The sequence below is a fragment of the Hemitrygon akajei genome, chromosome 11 (genome assembly GCF_048418815.1).
Source record: "Hemitrygon akajei chromosome 11, sHemAka1.3, whole genome shotgun sequence".
Taxonomy (NCBI): Eukaryota; Metazoa; Chordata; class Chondrichthyes; order Myliobatiformes; family Dasyatidae; genus Hemitrygon; species Hemitrygon akajei.
Genome location: NC_133134.1, coordinates 2,873,402 through 2,885,851, shown reverse-complemented (window position 1 = coordinate 2,885,851; position 12,450 = coordinate 2,873,402). Strand labels below are relative to the sequence as shown.

Genomic DNA, 12,450 nt, shown 5'->3' with positions numbered 1-12,450 from the left:
GTAGTGTTACGTTTGAGTGGTTTCCAGTCCTCTGGAAGTACATTCAATATCACCATGGCTACTTCCTTTACAACCAAAGGATGCAGGCCATCAGATCCAAGGGATTCAACGGTCTTTAGCCCTATAGGTTTAGTAAACATTTATCTAACAATAGTGATTACATTGTTCCTCACCCACCCATAAACAAGGATCCCCTACACTGGTCACGTGGCTTCTCTCACCTCTCATGAGACAGAGGACACAGAAACATTGAGTGGGTGGGAGGGAGGAACAGGTCTCATTTTGCTGTTGTTGCTTAGTCACTTGGTACGTTCTGCTGAATATGGTGGACATGCCATGCTTGCACCGAAATGTGAGCTGACACTTGGGAGCTGTTCCCAGCAAATCCTGAGCTGTGTTGGATGTTGACACTACCAACGCATTTCACTGTATGCTTCCAGCTACATGCGATAAGTAAATCTGAATCCGCTTCTGGGCTTAAGAATATGTAGTACCTGGCTCAGGGCAGCCTCTGTTAAATGGACCTGACCTTTCACACAATAAAGATTAATTCTTGGTCTCTCTGTCTACTTTATCATAGCGCTTGAACCTTATTGATTGGAATAATTGGAATTTAACTGATTGGAAAGCTGAGCCTACTGGGCCTGAACACCTCCCTCTGCAACTGGATCCTAGACTTCCTGACTGGGAGACCTCAGTCAGTCCGGATCAAGAGCAGCATCTCCAACACCATCACACTGAGCACGGGGGCTCCCCAGGGCTGTGTGCTCAGTCCACTGCTGTTCACTCTGCTGACCCACAACTGTGCAGCAATACACAGCTCGAACCACATCATCAAGTTCGCCGATGACAGGACCATGGTGGGTCTCATCAGCAAGAACGACGAGTCAGCATACAGAGATGAGGTGCAGCGGCTAACAGACTGATGCAGGGCCAACAACCTGTCTCTGAATGTGAACAAAAGAGATGGTTGTTGACTTCAGGAGGGCACGGAACGACAACTCCCCACCAAACATCAACAGCTCCTCGGTAGAGATCGTTAAGAGCATCAAATTGCTTGGTGTTCACCTGGCGGAGAATCTCACCTGGTCCTTCAACACCAGCTCCATAGCAAAGAAAGCCCAGCAGCATCTCTACTTTCTGCGAAGGCTGAGGAAAGTCCATCTCCCAAACCCCATCCACATCACATTCTACAGGGGTTGTATTGAGAGCATCTTGACCAGCTGCATCACTGCCTGGTTCGGAAATTGCACCATCTCTGATCACAAGACCCTGCAGAGGATAGTGAGGTCAGCTAAGATCATCAGGGTCTCTCTTCTCGCCATCATGGACATTTACACTACAGGTGGCATCCGCAAAGGAAACAGCATTATGAAGGACCCCATGCACCCCTCATACAATCTCTTCTCCCTCCTGCCGTCTGGGAAAAGGCTCCGAAGCATTCGGGCTCTCACGACCAGACTATGTAACAGTTTCTTCCCCCAAGCTATCAGACTCCTCAATATCCAGAGCCTGGACTGACACCTTGCCCTATTGTCCTGTTTATTATTTATTGTAATGCCTGCACTGTTTTGTGCACTTTATGCAGTCCTGTGTAGGTCTATAGTCTAGTGTAGTTTTCTCTGTGCTGTTTTTTACGTAGTTCAGTCTAGTTTTTGTACTGTGTCATGTAACACCATGGTCCTGAAAAACATTGTCTCATTTTTACTATGTACTGTACCGGCAGTTGTGGTCAAAATGACAATAAAAGTGACTCGACTTGACTTATTGTCTGCCTGCATGCGCTTTCCCTGTGACCGTATATTCTGCATTCTATTCATTTCCTTTTATATTATCATGGCATACACATGTATGTGTGGGATCATCTGTCTGAATAGTATGCAAAATAAAAGCTTTTCACCCTATCTCAATCCATGTTGGATTAAAAGTTTCTTCCCCAGGCAGTTAACCTGATCAACCATTCCAATTCTAGGCTACAGAAGTGCAGCAGTTAGTGTGACACTATTACAGTTCAGGGTGTTGGGTGTTGGGGTTTGGGGTTCAATTCAATAAGTTTGAACATTCTTCCCGTGAGTGTGGGGGTTTGCATTCTGGTGCTCTGGATTCCTTCCACAGACCAAAGACATATGGGTTAGTAGCTTAATTGGTCATTGTAATTTGTGCCGTGATGAGGCTTGGGTTAGGTGAGACGTTCAGTGGTGCAGCTCACTGACCTGAAAGGGCTGCTCCATGATGACAGATAGACAGACTTTATTGATCCCGAGGGAAATTGGGTTTTGTTACAGTTGCACCAACCAAGAATGATGGATAGATGGTTAGATGGATAACCCTCATTACTACACTATAAACCATACTGTAACTTCTAGTTTTACATAGTCATCTTTTTAATTGTTAATTGTTATTTTTTTGTTGCACGTTGTGCCAATGTACCACAGCAAACTCCTAAGCAACACACACAAAATGCTGGAGGAACTCAGCAGGTCAGGCAGCATGAATGGAAATTAATGAACAGTTGATGTTTCCAGCCAAGATCCTTCATCAGGACTGGAAAGGAAGGGGGAGATGTCAGAAAAAGAAGGTTGGGGGGGGGGGGGGGGGGGGAGGGGAAGGCAGACAAGCTAGAAGGTGATTGGTGAAGCCAGGTGGGTGGATGGCAGAGGGGGATGAAGTAAGAAGCTGGTAAGTGAGAGGTGGAAAAGGTAAAGGGCTGGAGAAAAGGAACCTGATAGCAAGTTCCTAATAATCTTAACATATATAGCCAATGAACTTCTTCCTTGATCTTTGATATGACAATAATAAACCAATCAACCACCCGTACCTCAATAATTATCTTTCAGGAGTTATAATCTCTCATTTTCCATGAGAAAGCTTTCTGTGCATTGTGTTCACATTATTGCAATTTGGTTCATCGCAATCTCTCACATACCTTATCAGCAGAGACCAGCCGTGTGCCATTGCTGCTCCATTCTAAGATGGTGATCTCAGCCCGGTGTATGCTGCCTGTTATCTGGTGTTCTTCCCAACCATGATCAGCCCAAAATGTCACTACTCCAGTCTGCCAACCAGCTGCCAAGACCCTCTTTGAAGGATGCCAACTAATGAGTGATGGCTGGAAGGGACGATCAATGTGTGCATTGGGAATGTGTTCTCCCTGTAAACAGGAAAACATCAGAATACATCCTCTCACTCAGTGTAGAGTTATTATGTCCAAAATCATACAAGGACACTTCATTTCAACTTATGCACAGTTGTTAAATTGGTGTGGGTTTGCTTCCACCACCGACTGACTGGTGGGGAAGGATCACGGTTCCCCAAACAAATCGTCAAATGGTGACCTCTGCACTTCCCATCATAAATGTAAAACGTGGCAGAAATACACAGCAGGTCCAACAGCATCCCATCAAGCCAGGTCATGAAGAATCAATTTCTTGCAGTGTTTCCAGCATTTTCTGATTTACCTAGTTTTAGATTTCTGAGATCCGATGTTTTTTTGCCCTAAGAATAACATCTCATATTCTACCACAGTACTTTCCAACCTGATGGCATGAATAACAATTTCTCTCCCCTCTGTCCCTCATTTGCAGCTCTAATCCAACCAGCCCCATCACCCCTTTTCTTTCCCCTCTACCACCCTCTCGATTTGCCCATCACCCACACATTCCTCCCTCTGCTTTGCTTTTTCATCTCCTTCCCTTCATCTTATGGCCAGCACAGATTCCTAACAGATTCTATTTTCTTCAGGCCTTGGTTACTTCAGCAGGAAGGGTCTCTGACTGAAACGTAGACTGTACTCTTTCCATAAATGCTGCCGGGTCTGCTGAGTTCCTCCAGCATTTTGTGTATGTTGCTAACCTTCTTAAAGACATTTTTTAGTTGCCTTCTGTTGGTTTTTAAAAGTTTCATATCCTCTAACTTCTCACTAAATTTGGCTCTATTGTATGCCCTCTCTTTGGCTTGTATGTTGGCTTTGACTTCTCTTGTTAGCCATAGTTGCGCCATCTTGCCCTTACAATACTTGTTCCTCTTTGGGATGTAGATATCCTGTGTCTTCTGAATTACTTCCAGAAATTCCAGCATTGCTGCTCTGCCATCATCCCTGCCAGTGTTTTTTTCCAATCAATTTTAGCCAACTCCTCTCTCATGCCTCTGTAATTCCCTTTATTCCATTATAACAGTGATACATCTGACTTTAACTTTTCCTTCTCAAATTTCAGGGTGAATTTGATCACAGTATGATCACTTTCCCCTCAAGCTCTCTAATCAATTCTGAGTCAATGCACAACACCCAATCCAGAATAGCTGATCCTCTGGTCAGCTCAACCACAAGCTGCTTGAAAAAGCCATCTTACAGACACTCTAGAAACCCCCCCTCCTGGAATCAGCACCTAATGATGATGATGGTGATAATAATCAAAGACCCCACCCACTCTGGATATCTCTCTTTTCCCCTCTTCCATCATACCACCAGTCTGAAGGACAGCTTCTATCCCACTGTTATGAAATTAATGAATGGTCCCCAGTACAATAAGAGGGACTCTTGACCTCACAACTGACCTCATTATGGTCATTATTGTTTACCTGCACTACACTTTCTCTGTAACGGCTACAATTTATTTTGCACCCTATTATTGTTTATACTACCTTAATGCACTGTTGTAATGAAATGATCTGTATGAACAGAATGCAAGATCAGCAAGAGTGCAATTCCCAGACTGAGGCAGAAACCATTATGACATTTAAACAGTGCTTGGATATGTATTTTTAGATCTCTGACTGGCAGCACTGTGAACAGTGCAGAAAAGCAGAATTAGGCTGGATAGTTCTCATAGCTGCGAAAACGAGTGACTGAATGCCCTCCTCCTGTGCCAATAAATTTTCCATGATTTTCTGTGTCATACCTTTTGATGAATCTATTTGGCAAATGGCTGTCGAGGAGTGAATATGAATAATAACTGATATAGATTTCAAGCTTCACGATTCAATATTGTTTAAAGATTAAAGAACACAATTATTGTTACTTTGGATCTGATGCAGCACAAAAACAAATAACATGATTAAGAACACAATAACCCGAAAAACAATAAGTATACGTAGGACAGCTTACAGTACTGTGGGAAAGTTTTATATATATATATATATATAAAATGGGGGAGGGGAGGGCACTAGAGTACTGTAGTAATTTTATTTATTGCGCTGTTGCTGTAAAAATAACAAATTTCATGAAATATGTGAGTGATAATCAACCTGATTCTGATGTGGGTCTCTATTGTGGATTGAGAGTGGGAAAGGGGCAGAGAGAGGGGAATCATGATTGGAAAAGGGGAAGGGAGCAGGATACACCGTAGAGACTTTTTGTAATGATCAATAAAACAATCGTTTGGAATTAAATTATCTTGGCTGCTCTCAGAACTGCGTTTGTTGACACTCACACCACCCCCTCCCCTGAACTCCTCTGTCACCTCTCGCCATTCCCAACATACTTTGCTCCCACCAGATTTACAAATTTGCCCTTTGTTCCATGTTGACAAATACAGTACTGTCGCAAGTCTTAGGCACTCTGGCTATATACAGTGCCTATAAAAACTATTCAACCTCCTTGGATGTTTTCATGTTTTATTATTTTATGACATTGAATCACAGTGGATTTAATTTGGGTTTTTTGACACTGATCAACAGAAAAAGACTCTTTCGTGTCAAAGTGAAAATATATCTCTACACATGATCTAAATTAATTACAAATATAAAACACAAAAAAGTTGATTGCATAAGCATTCACCCCCTTCAAGTCAATATTTAGTAGATGCACCTTTGGCAGCAATTATAGCCTTGAGCCTATGTGGATAGGTCTCTATCAGCTTTACACATCTGGATACTGCAATATTTCCCCATTCTTTACAAAACTGCTCAAGCTCTGTCAGATTGCATGGAGATTGTGAGTGAACAGCCCTTTTCAAGTCCAGCCACAAATTCTCAATTGGATTGAGGTCTGGACTCTGACTTGGCCACTCCAGGACATTAACTTTGTTGTTTTTAAGCCATTCCTGTGGAGCTTTGGCTTTATGCTTGGGGTCATTGACTTGCTGGAAAACAAATCTTTTCCCAAGTCGCAGTTCTCTTGCAGACTGCATCAGGTTTTCCTCCAGGATTTCCCTGTATTTTGCTGCATTCATTTTACCCTCTACCTTCACAAGCCTTCCAGGGCCTGCTGCAGTGAAGCATCCCTACAGCATGATGGAGCCACCAACATGCTTCAGGGTAGGGATGGTGTGTTTTTGATGATGTGAGTGTTTGGCTTACGCCAAATAAAAATCTGATGGCCAAAAAGCTCAATTTTGGTTTCATGAGATCATAGAACCTTCTTCTAGCTGGCTTCAGATTCTCTCACATGCTTTCCGGCAAACTCTAGCTGAGATTTCATTGAAGTTTTTTTTTCAAACAGTGGCTTTCTCTTTGCCACTCTCCCATAAAGCTATGACTGGTGAAGCTCCTGGGCAACAGTTGTTGTATGCACAATTTGTCCCATCTCAGTCACTGAAGCATGTAACACCTCCAGAGTTATCATCAGACTCTTGGTGGCGTCCCTCACTGGTCCCCTTCTTGCACGGTCACTCAGTTTTTGAGGACTGCCTGCTCTAGGCAGATTTACGGCCTTGTCATATTCTTTCCATTTCTTGATGACTTAACTAACCTCCAAGGGATATTCCTTGACTTGGAAATTTTCTTATATCCATCTTCCAACTTGTGCTTTTCAATAACCCTTTTGATAAGTTGCTTGGAGTGTTCCTTTTCTTCATGGTGTAGTTTTTGCCGGGATACTGACTCACCAGCAGATGGGCCTTCCAGATACAGGTGTATTTGTACTACAATCAATTGAAACACCTTGACTGCACATGGTGATCTCCATTTAACTAATTATGTGGCTGCACCAGTGAAGATTTGCTATGTCATATTAAAGGAGATGAATACTTAAGCAATCAATTATTTTGTGTTTTATATTTGTAATTTAGATCACTTTGTAGAGGTCTGTTTTCACTTTGACACAAAGGAATCTTTTTCTGATCAGCGTCAAAAAAAAGCCAAATTAAATCCATTGATTTAATGTTGTAAAACACTAAAACATGAAAACTTCCAAGAGGGGTGAATACTTTTTATAGGCATTATATATGTGCCTAAGACTGTTGCACAGTCCTCTGTACATGACTTTATGGACATCCTCTGTATGTCCATAAAGTGACGCTAGGCACACGAGTATCTGTACATAAGGTGACACAGACAGGAAATTGATAAATTATGGTGGTACCCAAAATATAGACTTCAAAAGGAAGAAAGAAATTGCAAACTACTCACCTGCTCGAGATATACATCCACGCTGCCTACTGGACTGCTGCTGGTACTGACAGAGGCCACTGCCAGCAAAGGATGGATGCTATGCCAAGAAATCTCGAACGGAGAGCCCACAGTGCCTGACTCCTCAATACGATGATCAAAGTATACTGCCATGTTAGCACTGTCGAGTTCTGTCAGGAGACAAAGAAATTTTAAACTACACTACAGCAATAATAGATTTAATAACTTTCATAGAACAGTACAGACCCTTTGCCCTTGATGTAATGCTGTCTTACATAAACTTTCTCAACGATGAATCTAACCATTCTCTCTTTCAAAGTCCATACACCTCCATTTCTCTTTCATCCAAGTGTCTAAATGTCCCTAATATATCTGCCTCTACCACCATCCCTGGCAGTGCGTTCCAGGCACCCACCACTCTGAGTAAAAGACCTACCTCAGACATCTCCACTAAAGTTTCCTCCAATCACGTTAAAATTATGCCCTCCCGTAGTAGCCATTTCCACCCTAGAAAACGTCCGGCTATCCACTCTACCTATGCCACGTAATTCTTGTGCACCTCTATCAAGTCTCCTCTCATCCTCATTCACTCCAAAGAAAAAAAGCTGTAGCTCGTTCATCCTATCCTCATAAGACATGCTTTCTAATCCAAGCAACATGCTGGTAAATCTCCTCCGCACTCTTTTGAAAGCTTCCACATCCTTCCTGTAATGTGGCAAACAGAACTGAACACAATACTCCAAGTGTGGTCTGACCAGAGTTTATCTACTTTCTCCGACTTCTGGTATGGCTGAAATAAACAATTGGATGAGCAATCATTTCCTAAAACTAACTGAAGATAAAACTGAAATACGTCTGGTTGGTCCTAAAGCCAAAAGAGATGAATTGCTTCGTAAACTTGAAAAATCAGAAGTAAAAAAGCCAGGACGTTATGATTCCAGGATTGAATGGGTTGTCATATGAAGAGCATCTGATGGGTCTGGGCCTGTATTCACTGGAACTCAAGAATGAGGGGTGACCTCAATGAAACCTATCGAATGGTGAAAGACCTCGATAAGAGTGGATGTGGAGAGGATGTTTCCTATGGTGGGAGAGTCTAAGACCAGAGGACACAGCCTCAGAATAGAAGGGCGCCCTTTTAGAACAGAGATGAGGAGGAATTTCTTAAGCCAGAGAGTGGTGAATCTGTGGAATTAATTGCCACAGGCAGCTGTGGAGGACAAGTCTTTATGTATATTTAAGGCAGAGGTTGATGGATTCAGCGCATGAAGGGATATAGGGAGAAGGCAAGAGATTGGGGCTGAGGGGAAAATTGGATCAGCCATGATGAAATGGCTGAGCATAGTCAATGGGCTAAATGGCCTAATTACGCTCCTATATCTTATGGCTATCCTTGATTCAGATTTGAATATTAAATCTCACATAAAGAAAGTGACCAGAGCAGTATTTCTACACTTGAGAAATATTGCAAAGGTACATCCATTTCTGCCACGTAATGACGCAGAAAAACTAATTCACGCTTTTATATCGAATAGACTAGATTACCATAATGCACTTTTTACAGGTCTTCCAAAACAAACTTCAACTCATTCAGAACGCTGTGCTAGACATAACTAAAACCAGGACAAGGGAACATATCACTCCCATCCTAGCTACTCTGCATTGGCTTCCTGTGTCTTTTAGAATTTATTTTAAAGTTATCTTACTTGTTTATAAAGTTCTCAATGGTCCGGGACCAGAGTATATCACAGATTCACTTTGGTTTTATCATCCTGCCTGAGCTCTCAGGTCTTCTTACGACATCTCTTAAATTTAAACAATCTCCCTCAAAAGAGAATCGGCAGGACAGCTTTTTTGAAATAAGTTCCTGAACTGTGGAAGTCAATACCTAAAATTATAAGGGATGCAGACTCAATTGACACTTTTAAACACCAGCTCAAAACCTGCTTGTTTAACCTTGCTTTTAACTGACATCTTTTTGTCTTTCATTTACATATCATTTTTTTCATATTTGTACTTTTATCCCACTGTAAAGCACTTTGAACTACATTGCCTTTATAAAAAGTGCTCTATAAATAAGTTATTATTATTACTATTATTATAGAGCTGTAACATTACCTCTCGACTCTAGTACTCAATCCCCCGACTAACGAATATCAACACATCTTAGTCTTCTGGTGTGGCATCTTTGAGGGATCTATGGACGTGGACCGTAAGATCCCACTATTCCTCCACACTGTCAAGAATAACTTTCAGCTGGATTTATGGAAAAGTAGACAGCACTTTATACAATCCCGTTCACTCACTGCCAGCTTCAGCAGGACATTCAAACAGCTCCAAATTCTTGAAGATGAAGAGAAGGACATCACCTAACCCAACCTGGGATATATGAGCTAGACTGGGTTACCACACTTCTACTCTAACCACAAATAAGAAAAAATCTGCAGATGCTGGAAATCTACATCTTTGTGTGTGTTGCTCCTACTCTAGCCCCCGGCTTTGGCCCACCTAATCCCACCACCAAAACTAAGAAGTCCTGAGAGCCACTGGGACAGGGTGTGGCATTACCTGAGGTACAACAGCTGCAGGCCGCCTCCCAAAACTCTGGAGCAGCGAGCTATGGCTCCCCGTGTAATGGAGCCCTCAGCGTTCCCGCAGTTACCGTAACAACCAACCAGAGGACCGGAAGCAGCTCCAGTCAGCGCCGGAAATTCCCGACTCAGACCAAAAATACTGGAAACCTCACAGCGGACAGGACCGCAAGTCGGAAATTGCCGAGCCGGCCCGGAAATACACGAAGATTCGAAAGGTTGAAATGACAAAAATAATCACAGCTTCTGAATAATAATCTGCTGAGTTCCTCCAGCATTTTGTTGTGCTGTTTTGGAATAAATCTTCTGTTAGAACTGATACAAAAACTGGTTGAGAAGTTGCTTAGGGTTAGTTTTGAACATCAGTACAACAAATTCTCGAGATATCGAAACACTGGTTGGTTGCTAACGCAAACGAGGCATTTCACGTTGTCTTTCAATATACGCAAATTAATTTGAACCTGAATCCGATTAATTATTCCTGTTAATCAAAAGAAAAACTGCAGATGCTGAAAATTTTAAATTAAAACAGAAAATATTGCAAACACTCAGTTGGTCAGGCAGCCTCTGTGGAGAGAGAAATGATCTAACGCCTGAAACATTTTTCTCCTTCACAGATGCTGCCAGACCTGCTGAATATTTCCAGTCTTTTGTTTCTCTTTCTTTCTTCTTGTTATTGAGTTGATACTGTTTTTATCCCCTCTGGCTTTCCCTCAGGATCAGGTATGACTTAATTTCAGTTCTCTGGTTGTAACGTGACAGACCACTATATCCACGAGTAAGTCCTGATGAAGGGCCTCGGCTTGAAACATCGACTGTTTATTCACCCCATCAGTACAACCTGACTTGCTGAGTTGCTCCAGCATTTTGTGTGTTAACATAAAACTGTGCAGCGCAACACAGGCCCTTCGGCCCATTATTTGGTAGATCAGTCTAACCCCTCCCACCCACATAGCCCTGCACTTTACAGATGAAAATCAACTGAAAACTGGAGCTACTGGAAATCTAAAATGAAAAGAGATTTAACCTTTTAGGGGGAAACTATACTTTTTCAGGGATTTATAGTTTTATTTATTGTGTGTCGCGATGTATTGCTGCCACAACACTACAAATTTCATGACATAGAGTCTTTTAAGAGACTCCTGGACAGGTACCTGATTCGGACCTTAAACATTAACTCTGTTTCTCTTTCCACAGATGCAGTCTGTCCTGCTGAGTATTTCCAGCACTTTCTGTTTCCCAGGATCAGAATCAGGTTTGCTATCACTCTTTTATATTGATGAGAAATTTGTTGCTTTGCAGAAGCCATGTAACAGATTAATTTTAATTGTAATAAATGTATTATGATTACAAACTGCCTAAAGAAAGGAAGAATCAGGTTCATGGGCTGTTCAGAAGTCTGATCATGGAGGGGAAGAAGCTGTTCCTGAATTGCAGAGTGTGGGTCTTCAGGCTCCCGTACCTTCACCCTGATGGTAGCAATGAGAAGAGAGCATGTCCTGGATGGTGAGGGTCCTTAATTATGGATGTGGACTTTTTGAGGCATTACTTCATGAAGATGTCCTTGACGATGGAGAAACTCTCTCTCTCTCTCTCTCTCTCTCTCTCTCTCTCTCTCTCGCTCTCTCTCGCTCTCTCTTGCTCTCTCTCTCTCTCTCTCTCTCATCTCTCTATCTCTGTCTATCTTTTTCTCTCTCTATCTCTGTCTTTCTGTCTCTTGTTCTCTTACTTCCTTCAATTAACATTTCATCCATATAACTCAGTCAATAGCTTGCCCTCATCACAAACCTTACCTTGCCATGTAATAAACACAAGAGATTCTGCAAATGCCATAAATCTTCAGATAACTTGGGGACATTTGAGAGATTCTTCAATAGGCACAGGGATGATAGAAAAATGGAGTTCTCTGTGGGAGGGAAAAATTAGATAGATCATAGAGTAGGCTAGAAGGTTGGAACAACATAATGGGCTGAAGGGCCTGTATTGTGGTGTACTGTTCTACGTTAACACACAGATGCTGGAGGCAGCATCTATGGAGGGGAATAAACAGTCGACATTTTGGGCCAAGACCCTTCATCAGGACCTACTATTTTACCTCACTCTATTCTTCACTCTGACCCATTCCTGCTTCACCCTCACCATCAGCTTCAGGCTAACTTCTCTCTTTCTTTGTTCAAACAATTAGCTTCCTGAGTGTTTACCAACATTTTCTCTTTTTATGTCAGATTTCAGAGTTCAAAGTAAATGTATTATCAAAGTACATATATATCACCATATACAACCCTGAGATTTATTTTCTTGTGGGCATACTCAATAAATGTATAGAATAATAACCGGAACAGAACCAATGAAAAAATGTCGGTCCTGAGTGCTCAACCAGAGTCAGAACACATACCAAACTGTGCAAATACAAAAAGAAGAAGTAACAATAACAATTATCGAGAACTGAGGTAAAGAGTCCTTGAAGGTGTGTCCATTGGTGGTGGGAACATTTCAATGATGGTGCGAGTGA

At 42.1% G+C, this 12,450-nt stretch overlaps 1 protein-coding gene across 1 annotated transcript in view; it reads right to left on the bottom strand.

Moving 5' to 3' along the window:
- Nucleotides 1–10,033, bottom strand: part of ift140 (intraflagellar transport 140 homolog (Chlamydomonas)) — a 279,472-nt gene extending 269,439 nt beyond the window's left edge. Inside the window, exons 1-3 of the mRNA XM_073060034.1 lie at nt 9,916–10,033; nt 7,348–7,517; nt 2,927–3,151 (exon numbers count right to left, since the gene is read on the bottom strand). Of these exons, the coding sequence (XP_072916135.1) occupies nt 2,927–3,151; nt 7,348–7,500 (378 nt within the window). The 5' untranslated portion in view covers nt 7,501–7,517; nt 9,916–10,033. The remainder of the gene's footprint in view (nt 1–2,926; nt 3,152–7,347; nt 7,518–9,915) is intronic.
- Nucleotides 10,034–12,450: the final 2,417 nt, after the last annotated feature.